The sequence below is a fragment of the Macaca nemestrina genome, chromosome 15 (assembly GCF_043159975.1).
Source record: "Macaca nemestrina isolate mMacNem1 chromosome 15, mMacNem.hap1, whole genome shotgun sequence".
NCBI lineage: Eukaryota > Metazoa > Chordata > Mammalia > Primates > Cercopithecidae > Macaca > Macaca nemestrina.
This window is the reverse complement of record NC_092139.1, coordinates 27714326-27732768: the sequence shown is the minus strand read 5'-3', so window position 1 is coordinate 27732768 and position 18443 is coordinate 27714326. Positions and strand designations below refer to the sequence as shown.

The 18443-nt window shown below is 42.3% G+C and overlaps 1 protein-coding gene across 6 annotated transcripts in view; it reads right to left on the bottom strand.

Annotated features, from left to right (window-relative positions):
• LOC105496302 (RB transcriptional corepressor like 1) overlaps nt 1–18443 on the bottom strand; it is a 90005-nt gene that overhangs the window by 67006 nt on the left and 4556 nt on the right. For 2 of the 6 annotated variants that reach the window (XM_071079350.1, XM_071079352.1), the window contains exons 2-7: nt 14561–14694; nt 5872–5928; nt 1415–1615; nt 671–735; nt 432–560; nt 160–320 (exon numbers count right to left, since the gene is read on the bottom strand). In XM_071079350.1, the coding sequence (XP_070935451.1) occupies nt 160–320; nt 432–560; nt 671–735; nt 1415–1615; nt 5872–5928; nt 14561–14694 (747 nt within the window). Of the gene's footprint in view, nt 1–159; nt 321–431; nt 561–670; nt 736–1414; nt 1616–5102; nt 5211–5871; nt 5929–14560; nt 14695–18443 lie in introns of those variants that run through there. The other 4 variants (XM_071079351.1, XM_011766624.3, XM_011766626.3 and 1 more) reach the window with 3 other exon arrangements.

Genomic DNA, 18443 nt, shown 5'->3' with positions numbered 1-18443 from the left:
AAGATCATAAGGAAATTCCGAATCACAGTAGAGGCTAAAGCCTGGGAATCCTGACCCTAAGTTCTATAATGCTGAGAACTTGCTTAAAACTTTTTTTTCTTCTGACACTACTGCTGCTGACCTGTAAACATCTCAGTCATCTAATTATAAGTACAGTACCTTCCTGTCAAAGAGTTTTGAAATATATGGCTTAAAGTAGTGCTCCTTTATTCCTTTTGCTTCTACTAGAAGTCCATCATGCAGTTCACACAGTACAGCAATGATGCAGGGCGGCTCTTCAGAAGCCCTAAAGTCAGCAGTATGAAAATCAGACGGTAAACCTAGTTTGACAGTGTAGGAAGAGCAGAGGGAAAAAAAAAATATGCTCAACTTTCAAAAATCTTTTTCCAAAAACTGATAATCAGTTTTCAAAAATAAATAAAAGGTCTTACCTTTAAATGATGGATTTAGCAAGTCTTGTCTATTTGGGCACATAATCGCATTGGCAAAAATCAGATCCAAGCAGCATAGAAGTAAATGATAAGAGTTTACTAAGTCATCCCCAATCATCCGAAAATTACCTTTATAAGGGGGGAAAAAAAGAAAAGACACAAAAACCAGAAACCTCTCAAGTCAAATAGAACCAAGTTCCCACAGTAGAAATGTAAGACCACTGAAAGTGTCATCTTACCCTTAGTATAAACAAAAAGTGTCCAACAGAAATTAAACAGATCCTTAACACTGCAAGGAATCCTCCTAAAAAGGGAAAAAAATTACTTTTTGTCTGACTAGCTTGCTAAATATCATGTAAACTGAAATAGTAAATATAAATATCAAATAGATCAAATTACACATGAAATTCCATTCATGAAGAAAAGTTATCTACTATTTATGAAATGGACTTAAGTAAGCCTTTACAATCTACATAAAATAATCAGAATATAGGGCCAGGTGCGGTGGCTCACGTCTGTAATCCCAGCACTTTGGGAGGTCGAGGTGGGTGGGTCACCTGAGGTTATGAGTTGGAGACCATCTTGGCCAACACAGTGAAACCCCATCTCTACTAAAAATATAAAAAATCAGCCAGACAGGGTGGTGCACACCTGTGATCCCAGCTACTCAGGAGGCTGAGATAGGAGAATTGCTTGAACCTGGGAGACAGAGGTTGCAGTGAGCTGAGATCACGACACTGCACTCCAGCCTGGGCAGCAGAGCAAGACTCCATCTCAAAAAAAAAAAAAAAAAAAAAAAAAGAAAAATAAGTAAAAGTATTATTCTGAATTTCCAAATATGGATAATTGTACATGGATTTAAAAAGAAAATAATTAAGCTCTTTGCAGGAATACTTTTCATAAAAAACAGACTTTCGAAAAAGTACATTCTCTTAGTTTGTATCATAATCTTTTTGTCAATTATGTAAGGATTAAGGGCTCACCTCTGCTTCCGGCTTCGCAGTAACTTTGGTGGTTCTTCATATGGATTTTGAAATATATCTAAAAAAATTGGCTCATATTTTTTGAATATTACAGTAGACACCTCAAAATTTCTCTCTAGCCTTTCTATACGTTCACGAAATTCTTGTGGTAGATTTGACATGTCCATCCACTTCTTCATTTTACTAAAAAATTGTATTAAACTAAAAAAAAAAAAGGGAGGAGAAAAAAGTCACCTTTAAAATTCATTTATATAACGGATTGAAAGGAAATATTCTATTCACGACTAAGATTCTTTATTAAAAAGCCAGACCTCCCAGGCAACATAGTAAGACCCCAACTCTACAAAAATTAAAAAAATTATCTGGGTGTGGTGGCACGTGCCTGTAGCTCCAGTTACTCCGGAGGCTGAGGTGGGAGAATTGCTTGAGTCTAGGATGTCGAGGCTGCAGTGAGCCTCGATCATGTACTCCAGCCTGGGTCACAAAGCAAGACACTGTCTCACATGAACAAAGAACAAACACCATCCCTCAAGCCTAAATTTAATTTTAAAAAATCCTCATTATGAAACCACTTTGGTTCCCAGGATCGCCAGGAGAATACAGGTTATTAATTAGTGGTCATCACATAGAGCGTTACTTCTATGGAGGGAGCAAGAGCGCCTATCTACTTCCTTTATTCTCTATATTACCTAGACAGTATTCTGCATAAAATTTACAAAGTTAATGTTAGTTAACAGATTGATAGGTTATAACATTAGTTTGAGGAAAAACAGAAGTCTCCCAAATGGAAAGACAATTTCATTTTCCAAATGGGAATTTGATTATGAAGCACCAGATTGTTATAGGTTAGGAGTAAAACTCAAGAGTTTGAGTTCCAATGCGTGGTTCCACCACCAAAAGTAAAGGTAGCACATACTCAGAAAAAAACCTAATAGCTCTGCTGCCCAGGCTGGAGTGCAGTGGCACCATCTTGGTTCACTGCAACTTCCACCTCCTGTGTTCAGGCAAGCCACCGCGCCCAGCCCAATTCTGGGTATATTTTTTTATGTCTGTATGTTAGTGTGGTCTTAGATAGAAAACTTGCAATGTCAAAGCTCACTTAATTAAAGGTCTAGCAATATACACAGAATAATACTTGTAATTTTTTTTTTTTTTTTTTTGAGATGGAGTCTCACTCTGTCACCCAGGCTGGAGTGTAGTGGCATGATCTTGGCTCACTGCAACCTCTGCCTCCCAGCTTCAAGCAATTTTCCTGCCTCCACCTCCTGAAAGCTGGGACTACAGGCACGCACCACCATGCCCGGCTAATTTTTGTATTTTTAGTAGACGAAGTTTCACCATGTTGGCCAGGATGGTCTTGAACTCCTGACCTCAGATGATCCAACTGCCTCAGCCTCCCAAAGTGCTGGGATTACAGGCGTGAGCCACCGCACTCGGCCCTATGTTCTGATTATTTCATGTAGATTGGAAAGGCTTACTTAAGTCCATTTCGCCCAGCCAATAATTATAATTTCTTTTTAAGGTGACAGAAGACATTAACAGAAAATTATCCAATGCTATGTAATATGGTTTGGATGTTTTGTCCCCTCCAAATCTCATGTTGCAATGTAATTTCCTTGGCTGGGCATGGTAGCTCATGCCTGTAATCCCAACACTTTGGGAGGGTGAGGCTGGAGGATCATCTGAGTCCACCAGTTTGAGACCAGCTTGGGCAACACAGTGAGACCTCGTCCCTACAAAAAATGTAAAAGTTAGCAAAACATGGTGGTGTGTGCCTGTGGGCCCAGCTACTCAGGGAGCTGAGGCAGGAGGATCACTTGAGCCTGAGGGGTTGAAGCTGCAGTGAGTCATGAACATGCTATTGCCTGGGCAAGAGAGTAAAAGACTTTCAAAAAAATAAAAAAGAGGCCAGGCGCGGTGGCTCACGCCTGTAATCCCAGCACTTTGGGAGGCCGAGGCGGGTGGATCACGAGGTCAGGAGATTGAGACCATCCTGGCTAACAAGGTGAAACTCTGTTTCTACTAAAAATTAGCTGGGCATGGTGGTGTGAGCCTATAGTCCCAGCTACTCAGGAGGCTGAGGCAGGATAATGGCGTGAACCCAGGAGGCGGAGGTTGCAGTGAGCCGAGATTGTGCCACTGCACTCCAGCCTGGGCGACAGAGCAAGACTCCGTCTCAAAAAAATAAATAAATAAATAAAAATAAAATAAAATAGAATAAAAAAGAAAAGTGACCTCCAATGTTGGAGGTGGGCCTAGTGGGAGGTGTCTGGGTCATCAGAGCAGATCCCTCATGAATGGCTTGGTGCTGTCCTCATGGTAATGAGTTTAGTTGTCACTCACCTGAGATCTGGCTGTTTAAAAGTGTGGCACTTCCCACCCTCAATTGCTCCTGCTCTCATCATGCAATGTGCCTCCTCCCCCTTCACCTTCCACCATGACTGTAAACTTCCTGAGGCCCTCACCAGGAGCAGATGCCAGCCCCATGCTTCCTACACGGCCTGCAGAACCCTGGGCCAATTAAATTTCTTTTTTTAAATAAGTCACTCAGCCTCAGGTATTCCTTCATAGCAATGTAAAATGTCCTAATACAGCATTCAAACTCTGGACATGCTGATTAAAATCTGACACTCTTAAGAACCTCATTAAAAGATTCTTATCAATAGCAGCAAAACATTCGTCAGATTACTAAACATTTTTTTGGCTTACAAAAAATTATGCTCCCTTACAAAGGACTTCAAAAATGTTGTTTTTTGGCCAGTGCAGTGGCTCACACCTGTAATCCCAGCACTTTGGGAGGCCAAGGCAGGTGGACGACCTGAGTTCAGGAGCTTGAGACCATCCTGACCAACATGGAGAAACCCTGTCTCTACTAAAAACACAAAATTAGCCAGGCGTGGTGGCGCATGCCTGTAGTCCCAGCTACTCGGGAGGCTGAGACAGGAGAATTGCTTGAACCTGGGAGGCGAAGTTGCGGTGAGCCGAGATCGCACCATTGCACTCCAGCCTGGGCAACAAGAGCGAAACTCCATCTTAAAAAAAAAAAAAATTGTTTTTATATTTGGATGATCACATTTTGCATGTGAAACCCTTTGCTTTGAGGACATTTCCACTTTTGAGCCCTGTCTACCACTAGACAGATCAGCTTTACTGGAAGCTAGGATGAAGGCATATAATCATATTCTTTGTCAGATACATCTGCCTGAGATTTTGAATCTGAAGCTGGTGGTACAGAGAAGTGAAGAAGTGGTAATTTCTTACAGCAGGATCAAGCTCCCGGCACAAATAAAGTGGCAATGTCCAGGGACAGCATTGCTAGCTATGCAAACTGTGTCCTTGCTAGATGGATTCTGTGATACGGTTTTTGGCTGTGTGGCCACCCTCCTTTTGTTCCTGGCCTTTTCTAAGCCTAGTTTTCTTAAGTCATCCTAAAGATTTTATCACCTATCCAATACTTCTTTTAAGTCAGCCGAAGTTGATAAGTGACATCTTTTATTTTTTTGAGATAGGGTCCTGCTCTGTCACTCAGGCTGGAGTACAGCGGCGTGATCGTGGCTCACTGCAGGCTCGACTTCCTGGGCTCAAGTAATCAATCCTCCCGCTCCAGCCTCCCAAGTAGCTGGGACAACAGGTATGTGCCCCCACACCCAGCTAATTTTAAAATGTTTTTTAGAGACAGGGGTCTCACCTTTTGTTGCCTAGACTGATACCCGCTTTTTATAAACAAGAGCCTTGACTACTACACCATCATATAATCCATTGCACATACTGCTCTCCCAAGAATGGTTTTCCTAACCTGGAACAAAATGCATCAGAATGTTTGAAAACAAAAAAACCTTATAGCACTGTTATAACTTAAACCATGATTACAGTTTTTAAAACTAAAATAAGAAGCAAAGTAAATTTCACAGCTTTCAATTCATTGGGATTCTGTTATAAAGAATATGATACTGCTGGGTGTGGTGGCTCATACCTATAATCCCAGCACTTTGGGTGACTGAGGTGGGAGGATTGCTTGAGCCCAGGAGTTTGAGACCAGCCTGGGCAACCTAGTGGGACCTCATCTCTCCAAAATATTGAAAAATTAATTAGACTTGGTAGTGTGCACCTATAGTCCCAGCTACTCAAGAGGCTGCGGTGGGAAGATTGCTTGAGCCCAGGAGGTCAAGGCTGCAGTGAGCTGTAATCACATCACTGAACTCCAGCCTGGATGACAGAGCGATGATTATAGGTGTGAGCCACCATGACTGGCTCGCAGTGAACTTGCAAAATAAGTTTTAGTAATATATTTGGCCTGATTATTTGCATAGGGGGCAATAAGAATAGTGAGTGGCCACCTAGGCTCTTTTAAGTTGGTTTTGTTGGAACATTCATAAGGAATTTTGGATTAGACTTTTAAAAGCCTTGAGGCTAAGAAGACAAGCCAAGGATCCATCATCAGACTGTTCCCATAATACCTGTATGCATTGGGTGAAATCCTCTCTTCCTGAAGTCCCCAGAATATCTTGAGGTTCCTGGGCTTGTGAGAAAGTGACATTTTTTACTTATTGCAAGGTCAGGAACCTTGTTAGGGAATCTTTGAACAATGATTGCTCAAGGAATTGCTTTGATCAAAAGGACAGTCATGTAGTCTGAAACAGGTTCCAGGATCACTTCTCTCTTGTTTAAAATTCAGCTTTGGTCCTTTGTAATATTAGCCCCTCCATTGGACTCAACTTCTTAGGAATGAACCTTCCTTATGATGTGAGATATTGACCTAAATATGACCCAAATACATGATTGTTCTGCAATGGTGAGTCAATCTTCCCAATCTTTTTTATCAGCTCTATAAAGTAAACCTTGGCTGGTGCAGTGGCTCACACCTGTAATCCCAGTGCTTTAGTGCTTTAGGAGGCAAAGGCAGGAGGATCTCCTGAAGCCAGAAGTTTAAGACCAACCTGGGCAACAAAGCCAGACCCAGTCTCTAAGAAAAAACAAAAAACAAAACAAAACAAAAAGTTAGCCAGGCATGGTGGAGTGCACCTACAGCCCCAGCTACTTAGGTCACTGAGTCAAGAGGACAACTTGACCCCCAGAGTTTGAGGCTGTAGTGAGCTATGATCATGCCATTGCACTCCAGCCTGAGCAACAGAGTAAAAGCCTGTCTCTAAAAAAACAAAAACAACCTCAATGTTTTAAAGCAGTCTGGTTATATCTGAAAATATGCCATTCCAATCAAAGTCTAGGTAAAATAACCAGTGTCTATGATTGTGTCCTTAAAAGAGGAACTTTAATTCCAGCTCCATCAAGTGTGGAATTGGTTGCTTGAATAAAGTATGAATCTCAAACCAAAATTAGGTTTGAAACCTGAGAGAAGACTCACCAGAGACCCCTGCTGGCCCAGTGAGATTGGGTGATAGGTACCAAGGCTCCAACTATAATATCAGCAAATGGAGGCTCCCTTCAGGTCCCTTCATGGTTGCCAAAATGTCAAGCAGCCACTAGACGACAGCACAGAGCATGTGTCTCTCTGCGGGAGGAGCCTGTGAGGCTGGGCCAGGATTATAAGGTTTCTGCTTCACGAAGGGACAACGCAGAGGCCCAGGAACAAAAATACCAGAACCAGAAACCCCAGGGACCTGCATACCTCCTTCTTTTCCTCCTCCTCAGGCTGGGGCCAGCCATCCCTCCTGCTGGTGCTGACACAGTCAGCCCTGCACCTCAGTGGAGCAGAGCACAGCATAGTGCACTGAGGCAGAGCTGGGCTGGACTAACAGCTAAACGGCTGAGTTACCATTTAATGTGTATAGTTTGGGAAGATAAGAAAGTTCGGGAGATGGTGGTGGTGATGGTTGAACAATGTGAAGGTGAAGGTATATAATGTCACTGAACTTAAAAATTGTCAATTTTATGAATTTTATGATATATATTTTACCCTACCACCAACACCACACACACACATGCACACACTCTCACTCTTTCTCTCTCTAGAGTTTACCCTCCATATCTGTGAGTTCCACATAAATGGATTCAACCAACTACACATCAAAATTATTTGGAAAAAAAGGATGATTGTGTCCGTATTGAACATATACCAACTTCATTTCTTGTGATTATTCCCTAAAGTATACAGTGTAACAACTACTTACATAGTATTTACATTGTATTAGGTACAAATAATCTAGAGACGGGACCAAGTATGGTGGTTCACACCTGTAATCCCTGCACTTTGGAAGGTGAAGGCGGGCGGATCACTTGAGCTCAGGACTTCAAGACCAGCTTGGGGAACACGGTGAAACCCCATCTCTAAAAAAAAAACCAGAGCTACAAAAATTAGCTGGGCATGGTGGCACATACCTGTAGTCCCAGCTACTCGGGAGGGTGAGGTGGGAGGATTGCTTGAATCTGGAAGGCAGAGGTAGAAGGGAGCTGAGATCATGTTACTGTACTCTAGCCTGGGAAACAGAGTAAGACCCTGACTCAAATAATAATAATAATAATAATAAAAGTTTAAAAATTATATTTAAATTGAAATTTTGAAAATAGCCCAAATTATTATAAGTCAAAACAAATAAAATCATTTGAAATTTTTGTTTATTTCTCTGAATGAACACATTGATGCTGGGTAACTGCTCTTTTAGCATTAAAAATTTGACACTTAAAAATGTTTTGGGGGAGGCTGGGTGCGGTGGCTCATGCCTGTAATCTTAACACTTTGGGAGGTTGAGGTGGGTGGATCACTTGAGGCCAAGAGTTTGAGACCAGCCTGGCCAAAATGGTGAAACCCTGTCTCAACTAAAAATACAAAAATTCCCTGAGCGTGGTGAAATGCGCCTGTAGTCCCAGCTACTCAGGAGGCTGAGGTGGGAGGATCGCTTGAGCCCAGAAGGCGGAGGTTGCAAGTGAGCTGAGATCATGACACTGCACTCCAGCCTAGGTGACAAAGTGAGACCCTGTCTCAAAAAACACAAACAAAAAATAAAATAGATAAAAACAGGCTGGGCGCGGTGGCTCACGCCTGTAATCCCAACACTCTGGGAGGCCGAGGTGGGTGGATCACGAGGTTAGGAGTTCAAGATCAGCCTTGCCAAAATAGTGAAACCTCGTCTCTATTTAAAATACAAAAATTAGCCGGGTGTGGTGGCACATGCCTGTAGTCCCAGCTACTGGGGAGGCTGAGGCAGGAGAATCACTTGAACCCAGGAAGCAAAGGCTGCAGTGAGCAGAGACTGTGCCATTGCACTCCCGCCTGGGAAATAGAGCAAGATTCTATCTCAAAAATAAATAAATAAATAAAATATAAAAACATTTTGGGGGAAAGGGACTTTGAGAATATCAATCCACATTTTAAAAAGACTTAGGGTTTTTTTTTTTTCCATAAGTTTATAACTATTTTTAATGGATTTTTTTTTTTTTGAGAGTAGGTCTTGCTTTACCAGCCTGGCTGGAGTAGAGTGGCATGATCATAACTCACTGCAGCCTCCACCTCCTGGGTTCAAGTGATTCTCCCACCTCAGCCTCCCAAGTAGCTGGGATTACAGGCATGCACCACCACGCCTGGCTAATTTTTGTATTTTTTGTAGAGACAGGGTATCACCCTGTTGCCCAGGCTGGTCTTGAACTCTTGGGTTCAAGAGATCTGCCCACCTCAGCCTCCCAAAGTGCTGGGATTACAGGTGTGTGCCACTGAGCCTGACCAAAAAAGACATATCTTTTGACCCTTTTTTAGGAATAATACATATTTTTGGAATTTATCAGAAATATCACCTTTACAATGATGTTTATTTGTCTGCAACTACAAAGGACTGGATACAATTGAAATGGCCATAAGGCATGGCTAAATATATCAAAGATCCTTATATCCTAAAATATCCTAGAATAGTTAAAAAAAAATTAATGAGGTAGAACTACATATGCTGATATAGAAGAATTTCCAAAATATAAAGAAAAATAACTGTAATATTTTTTATTACATAAAAAATAACATATAATATATGCAACACATATAGTATAATTTCATTTATGTTTTTTTTTTTTTTTTTTTTTTGAGACGGAGTCTAGCTCTGTTGCCCAGGCTGGAGTGCAGTGGCCGGATCTCAGCTCACTGCAAGCCCCGCCTCCCGGGTTCACGCCATTCTCCTGCCTCAGCCTCCCGAGTAGCTGGGAGTACAGGCGCCCGCCACCTCGCCCGGCTAATTTTTTTTGTATTTTAGTAGAGACGGGGTTTCACCGTGTTAGCCAGGATGGTCTCGATCTCCTGAACTCGTGATCCGCCCGTCTCGGCCTCCCAAAGTGCTGGGATTACAGGCTTGAGCCACCGCGCCCGGCCTCATTTATGTTTTAAAAAGAAAAAACACCAGCCTGGGCAACATGGTGAGACCCCTCTCTCTACAAAAAATATAAAATTTGCCAAGCATGGTGGCGTACACCGATGGTCCCAGCTACTCGGGAGGCTGAAGTAAGGGATCGCTTGAGCCTGTGAGGTCTAGGCTGCAGTGAGCTGTGATCACACCACTATACTCCATCCTGAGTGACAGAGCAAGACTCTGTCTCAAAAAAATAAAGAGAAAAGAAAATAAAAAGAAAAAATACCAAAAAATAGGTTTATATGTTTGTACATAAGAAGGTTTTTGGTTTTTTTTTTTTTTTTGAGGCAGAGTTTTGCTCTTGTTGCCCAAGCTGGAGTGTAATAGCACAATCTCGGTTCACTGCAACCTCCACCTCCCAGGTTCAAGAAATTCTCCTGCCTCAGCCTCCCAAGTAGCTGGAATTACAGGTGTGCCCCACCACGCTTGACTAATTTTTTGTATTTTTATAGAAACAAGGTTTCACCATGTTAGCCAGGCTGATCTTGAACTCCTGACCCCATGTGATCCGCCCATCTAAGCCTCCCAAAGTGCTGGGATTACATGCGTGAGCTACTGCGCCCAGCCAGAAGAAATTATTAATAATGGTTAATTATGGAGAGTGCCAAAAGGAGACGCCTTCCCCCCTCCCTCCCTCCCTCCCTTTCTTTCTTTCAGATGGAGTTTCACTCTCCCCTTCCTTCCTTTCTTTCTTTCAGATGGAGTTTCACTCTTGTCACCCACACTGGAGTACAATGGCATGATCTCTGCTTACTGCAACATCTGTTTCCTGGGTTCAAGCGATTCTCCTCCCTCAGCCTCCCCAGTAGCTGGGATTACAGGCGCCCACTACCATGCCCAGCTAACTTTTTTGTATTTTTAGTAAAGACGGTGTTTCATCATGTTGGCTAGGCTGGTCTTGAACTCCTGACCTCAGGTGATCTGCCCGCCTCAAAAGTGCTGGGATTACAGGTGTGAGACACTGTGCATGGACAAGGAGACTCCTTTCTACTTATAAGCCTTCTGTATTATTTAAAAATTTTGAAAATACATTTGTGTGTGTGTGTGTGTGTGTGCGCACGGTAAAACATACATAACAAACAACCTTTACCATTGCAACCATTGTTAAGTCTATAGTTCAGTAGCATTAAGTACATTCACATTGTGCAATCATCACTACCATCTATCCCCAGAGTTTGTTTCATTATTTGAAATTTGATTTTTTTTTTTTTTTTTTGAGACGTAGTCTCGCCGTCGCCCAGGCTGGAGTGCAGTGGCGCGATCCTGGCTCACTGCAAGCTCCACCTCCTGGGTTCACACCATTCTCCCGCCTCAGCCTCCTGAGTAGGTGGGACTACAGGTGCCCCACCCGGCTAATTTTGTTTTTGTATTTTTAGTAGAGATGGGGTTTCACTTATTAGCCAGGATGGTCTCAATCTCCTGACCTTGTGATCCACCTGGCTCGGTTTCCCAAAGTGCTGGGATTACAGGCGTGAGCCACCGCGCCCAGCCTTGTCTTTTTTTTTTTTTTTTTTTTGAGACGGAGTCTTGCTCTGCCGCCCAGGCTGGGGTGCAGTGGCCGGATCTCAGCTCACTGCAAGCTCCGCCTCCCAGGTTTACGCCATTCTCCTGCCTCAGCCTCCCGAGTAGCTGGGACTACAGGTGCCCGCCACCTCACCCGGCTACTTTTTTGTATTTTTTAGTAGAGAGGGGTTTCACCGTGTTAGCCAGGATGGTCTCGATCTCCTGACCTCGTGATCCGCCGGGGCCTTGTCTTTTTATTTGAGATGGAGTCTTGCTCTGTTGCCCAGGCTGGAGTGCAGTGGCGCTATCTCAGCTCACTGCAACCTCCACCTCCAACGTTCAAGTGATTCTCCTGCAATGTACTGCTCTACAGTTTTTGTTGTAATTATTTTTTGTTCAGTTTCCCCCAGAATTTATTATTACAAAGATTTTTGAAATTATATGAACAATGATGAGAAACATTGACAGAAAAAGATCAGATTGTTTTATACTAACAATGATAATGTCTTGCTCAATTAAAAAATTAACCCCATTGATCTTCATTTACTTTTTATCATCTTATTTTATTTTTAGAACCAAAATTGTTTAAAAACTTTTTTTTTAGGCTGGACATGGTGACTCACATCTGTAGTCCCAGCACTTTGGGAGGCTGAGGCAGGTGGATCACCTGAGGTCAGGAGTTTGAAACCAGCCTGGCCAACATGGTGAAACCCTGTCTCTATTAAAAATACAAAAAATTAGCCAGGCGTGGTGGCAGACACCTGTAATCCCAGCTACTGGGGAAGCTGAGGCAGGAGAATCACTTGAACCTGGGAGTCAGAGGCTACGGTGAGCCGAGATCAGGCCATTGCACTCTAGCCTGGGCAACAAGAGTGAAACTCCATCTCAAAAAAAAAAAAAAAATTTAAATTTAGCATGAACTAAAATCTATTTGCCATTCCTGGATAGGGCTTTAAACTTTGCTCCTCTTCTATTCTGGAAACCCAGGAATAGCAAATAGACAATGACCACAAATAGTTTTGTCCCAGAAACAAAGAATATTATTATATTCATTAGCATGAATCTAAACTGGATCGCTAAATTTGTTTCGTTTCCTATCCAGCCAAATAATTCTATATGCTTGATACTAGAGTAAGTAAAAGATGTATCTGAGACCCATTGAGTAGCTGCAAGGGGAAAAAAATTAATATACAGTAGAGAAATAGGACAACATCTTGACCAGATGATAAAAATTAACATCACCAATGAGATGAAGGTGGATAACATGTGCCATCATCAGATGTGATCTCCTTAGGACACAAAATCACTTATATAGTTTTCCATCACGGAATGAATAACCTGCATCTTATCAAAAGTTAATAGGAGACAAATCCAAAATTGGGAACCATCTATTCAAAGAGGGGATGAGGGTGGGCACAGTGGCTCATGCCTGTAATCCCAGCACTTTGGGAGGCTGAGGCGGGTGGATCACAAGGTCAGGAGTTTGAGACCAGCCTGGCCAATATGGTGAAACTCCATCTCTACCAAAAATACAAAAATTAGCTGGGTGTGGTGGCATGTGCCTATAGTCCCAGCTACTCAGGAGGCGGAGGTTGCGATGAGCTGAGATCGCACCACTGCACTCCAGCCTGGGCAACAGAGTGAGACTCTGTCCCAAAAAAAAAAAGGCTGAGGCAAGAGGATCACTTGAGGTCAGGACTTTGAGACAAGCGTGAGTAACACAGTGAGACCCTGTCTCTATAAAAAGATTTTTAAATATCAGTCAGGCATGGTGGCACATGATTGTAGTTTCAGCTACTTGGGAGGCTGAAGCAGGAGGATCATTTGAGCTGAGGAGTTTGAGGCTGCAGTGAGCTAAAAAGGTGCCACTGTACTCGAGGCCTGGGCAGAGCAAGATCCGGTCTCTAAAAAATTTTTTTTAATTAAAGAAAGGGACAAAATGATTGTGGATAATATTCCTCCAAAATGGTAATGTCATAAAAGAAAAAGAAAGGCTGTGGAAATGTTCCTAATTAAAGAAGAATAAATACACATGATAAGCAAATGCAATACTTGATCCTTAATTAGAAATTGTACTTCCAGAAAAAAAAATGCTATAAAGAACATTATTGAATCAACTAACAAAACTAGAACAGAGATATCTGGTTAGATAAAATTATTTTATTAGTGTTAATTTTGCTGAAGTTGGTAACTGTATTGTAGTTATTTAAAGAAATACACAGTGAAGTATTTTGGGGTAAAAGGCTATAAATGTATGCTACTTAGATTGAAATGGTTGAGGAAAAAAAGAGGAAGGTCTAGCCGGAAAGGTTGGCTCACGCCTGTAATCCCAGTACTTAGGGAAGCCGAGGCAGGTGGATCACCTGAGGTTGGGAGTTCGAGACCAGCCCGACCAACATGGAGAAACCCATCTCTACTAAAAATACAAAATTAGCCAGGCGTGGTGGCACATGCCTGTAATCCCAGCTACTCGGGAGGCTGAGGCAAGAGAATCGCTTGAACCCGGGAGGCAGAGGTTACGGTGAGCCAAGATTGCACCACTGCACTCTAGCCTGGGCAACAAGAGCGAAACTCCGTCTCGAAAAAAAAAAAAGAGAGAAAGAGAGACAGATCTATATATTGAAGAAAAAAAAATCAAATGAGAAAGCAAAAGGGGTAAAATGTCAATAACAGGTGACTCTGAGTCAAGGATATATGGGTATTGTCCTTTTCTTATTTTTGCAACTTTTCTGTAAGCCTAAAATTATTTCCAAATTTTAAAAAATTAATTTAAAAAAATATAGCTAAAGATTTAACACAGAGGTTTCTAGCAGAATTTGTGAAAGGCAGAGAAAGAATATGAAAATTGGGAAAGGATTATCTACGTTATAACAAACTTAGAATTAAACGAAGTCACACAGTGGCTCACGTCTGTAATCCTATAGCACTTTGGGAGGCCAAGGTAGGCAGATCACTTGAGGTCAGGAGTTCGAGAACAGCCTGAGCAACATGGTGAAACCCCATCTCTACTAAAAAAAATACAAAAAATTAGCCGGGCTTAGTGGTGTGTGTCTGTAATCCCAGATACTTGGGAGGCTGAGGCATGAGAATCATTTGAACCCAGGAGGCAGAGATTGCAGTAAGCCAAGACTGCACCACTGCATTCCAGCCTGGCTGGCACAGTGAGACTCTGTCTCAAAAATAAATAAATAAATAAATAAAATAAAAATTAAATGAAGTCAAATGATTTCAAAACAAGAGAAAACTGATTCTAAAATTTAGAGCTTATATAACACTTAAAAACATGAAAGAGGTTTACCTTAATTTAGCTGAACGTAGTATTCTGGTAAGTGAAACACAGTTGCCTTCCATGATACCCTTTCCAACCGTCGGAATAATGCTTTTGCGGCATGCAACGTATAATGAACATGCCAACCAGTGTGTAACTTCTCCCTGGCAAGCAAAAGACAAACAGAAAAACAGATATAATATTACGTTAAAATGCTTTAATTCTGGAAAGAAGAGATGTAGAATTATCTGGTCTCAGTTTTCCTTATGTAGATAAAGGGCCAGAGAAGTGAAGATATTTGCCCAAGGTCACAAAGCTGCTAGCTGTAGTAATGGGTATAAAACTCCTTACTCTTAGTTCTGTGCTTTTACAACTATAACATGATAAATTAATATTAATCTAAAGATAAAAGCCTGACTTGGTGGCTCATGTTTATAATCCCAGTAACTCGGGAGGCTGAAGTGGGAGTATCACTTGAGGCCAGGAGTTCAAAACTAGCCAGGGCAATGTAGTGAGACCCTGACTCTAAAAACGAAAATAAAAAAATTAACCAGGCATGGTGGTGCTTGCCTGCAGTCCCAGCTACTTGGGTGGCTGAGATAAGAGGATCGCTTAAGCTCAGGAATGCAAGACTGCAGTGAGCTATGTTTGTGCCACTACATTCCAAGACAGGTAACTGAGCGAGATCCTGTCTCTTTAAAAAAAAAAAAAAAAAAGATAACTCTTTCACTTTCACCTACACTCCAAATCTAATACAGGCATATGCCACATAACATTTTGGTCAACAGTGGACCACATATACAATGGTGGTCACTTAAGATTATAATACTGGCCAGGCACGGTGGCTCATGCCTGGGAGGCTGGAGCGGGTGAATCACTTGAGGCCAGGAGTTCAAGACCAGCCTGGCCAACATGGCAAAACTCCATCTCTACTAAAAATGCAAAAAATTAGCTGGGTGTAATGGCACGCACCTGTAGTCCCACCTGCTCGGGAGGCTGAGGCAGGAGAATAGCTTGAACCCGGGAGGCAGAGGTTGCAGTGAGCAGAGATTGTGCCACTGCACTCTAGCCTGGGCAACACAGGGACACTCCGTCCCAAAAAAAAAAAAAAAAAAAAAGGATTATAATACTGTATGTTCTAACTGTTCTATATATATATATATATATATTTATTTATTTTTTTTTTTTTTGAGACGGAGTCTCGCTCTGTCGCCCAGGCTGGTGGGCAGTGGCCGGATCTCAGCTCACTGCAAGCTCTGCCTCCCGGGTTCACGCCATTCTCCCGCCTCAGCCTCCCAAGTAGCTGGGACTACAGGCGCCCGCCACCTCGCCCGGCTAGTTTTTTTATATTTTTTAGTAGAGACGGGGTTTCACCATGTTAGCCAGGATGGTCTTGATCTCCTGACCTCATGATCCGCCCGTCTCGGCCTCCCAAAGTGCTGGGATTACAGGCTTGAGCCACCGCGCCCGGCTGTTCTATATATTTAAAAAATTATAATTTACTGTACCCCTTTTATGTTTAGATACATACATACTTACCATTATAGTTGCCTACAGTATTCAGTACAGAAACATGACGAACAAATTTGCAGCCCAAGAGCAACAGGCTACATTATTCAGCCTAGGTGTGTAGTAGACTATACTATCTAGGTTCGCATAAGTATACTCTGTGAAGTTCACACAACAAAATCACCTAATGTTGCATTTCTTAGACCATGTCCCTGTCATTAAGTGAAGCATGTCTGAATTATCAGAAGAGTTCTCCTAAAATTTGTCAGCATGACTTCCTTGATTTTAAGAAACGGACTCGATGATCCTGAAGTTTCTTTCTACCATTTTTGCTTTATGTTTCTCTTTAACTAGTCTGGCAGGGAAAGGCAAGAACAGAGTAAAAAGTTGTCAAGGGAGTCACACATAAAAAAATTAATACTAGGCTGGGCGTGGTGGCTCACACCTGTAATCCCAGCACTTTGGGAGGCTGAGGTGGGCGGATCACAAGGTCAGGAGATCAAGACCATCCTGGCTAACACGGTGAAACCCCGTCTCTGCTAAAAATACAAAAAATGAGCTGGGCATGGTGGCGGGTGCCTGTAGTCCAGCTACTCAGAAGGCTGAGGGAGGAGAATGGCAGGAGAAACCCGGGAGGCAGAGCTTGCAGTGAGCCGAGATCGCGCCACTGCACTCCAGCCTAAGCGACAAAGCGAGACTCCGTCACAAAAAAAAAAAAAAAAAAAAAATTAATACTAATCTCATGCAACATAAAGGAGACTGTCATTTTTATGAGGTAAAAATTTGGGGAATTATTTACTCCAAAACATGTCATCTTTAAAATACAGTCATATGCATTGCTTAATGACAGGGATATATTCTGAGAAATGCAACATTAGGCAATTTTGTTGTGCAAACATAGCATAGCCTACTAAACCTAGGCTATATGGTATGCTTATTGTTTCTAGGCTACAAACCTGTGGAAAATGTTACTATACTGAATACTGTTGGCAAATGTAACACAATAGTAATTACTTGTATATCTAAACACAGAAAACATATAGTAAAAATAAAGTATGTGTGGTTCATCACTGACCAAAATGTTCTGCGGTACACGACCATAGTAAGCATGGCTCTCCATATTTGTAGATATCTCAATTTACAATGCCACAAAAAGGTGACATTTGGGAATTCAACAATTTTCTACATTAGACTTCAGAGATCTCCAAGCTACAGTCAGTTCATGACTTCATTGCTGAAATACAATAGGTGAAGTTTAAGGATTAAGAATTACGGATAGGCTGGTGCGGTGCCTCACGCCTGTAATCCTAGCACTTTGGGAGGCCGAGGCAGGTGGATCACCTGAGGTCAGGAGTTCGAGAGCATCCTGGCCAACATGGCGAAACCCCGTCTCTACTAAAAAATACAAAAATTAGCCAGGCATGGTGGTGCATGCCTGTAATCCCAGCTTCTTGGGAGGCTGAGGAAGGAGAATCACTTGAACCTGGGAGGTGGGGGTTGCAGTGAGCTGAGATTGTGCCTCCAGCCTGCGCGACGGGAGTGAGATTCCATCTCAAAAATAAATAAATAAATAAATTACAGATAAAGACCAGGCACAGTGGCTCATGCTCGTAATCCCAGCACTTTGGAAGGCTGAGACAGATAATTGCTTGAGCTCAGAATTTCAAGATCAGCCTAGGAAACATAGTGAGACCCGCATCTGTACAAAAGAGGAAAAAATTAGCCGGGCATGTGGCACATGCCTGTAGTTAAAGCTACCTGGGGAACTGAGATGGGAGGATCATTTGAGCCCAGAAGGTTAAGGCTGCAGTGAGCTGTGACTGACCCATTGGACTCCCGCAAGGGTGAAAGAACGAGACCCTATCTCAAAAAAAAAAAAAAAAAAAAAGAATTACAGATGTAAATCTCATAGCACAACACAATAGTGTTCTTGTACACTGTTCCACAGACTCTCTTTAAGACCAAACCCTAGAAGGATAAAAAGATTGATTACAAGATTTCTTACAATAATCTGAAAGGGGTCGGTAGAAATGGGTGGCCATCAATAAACCCAATGTTCCTACCCCGAAGGAATGAGAAGTTTTATTTTCTCAAAGCACTAAATGAGGCAGGTGAGCTTAAGGGTGAATATTTTTGTAAGCTTTGATTAATGAATTGCTTGGGAATAGGGTCTGGTCATGGTGGCCTACGCATATAGTCCTAGCACTTTGGGAAGCTGATGTGGGTGGACTGCTTGAGTTCAGGGGTTCGAGACTAGCTTGGGTAACACGGCAAAACCCCATCTCTACAAAATACAAAAAAATTAGCAGGACGTGGTGGTATGCGCCTATAGTCCCAGCTACTCTGGAGGCTGAGATGGGAGAAGTGCTTGAGACACTTTTTTCTCTCAAAAAAGAAAAAGAGA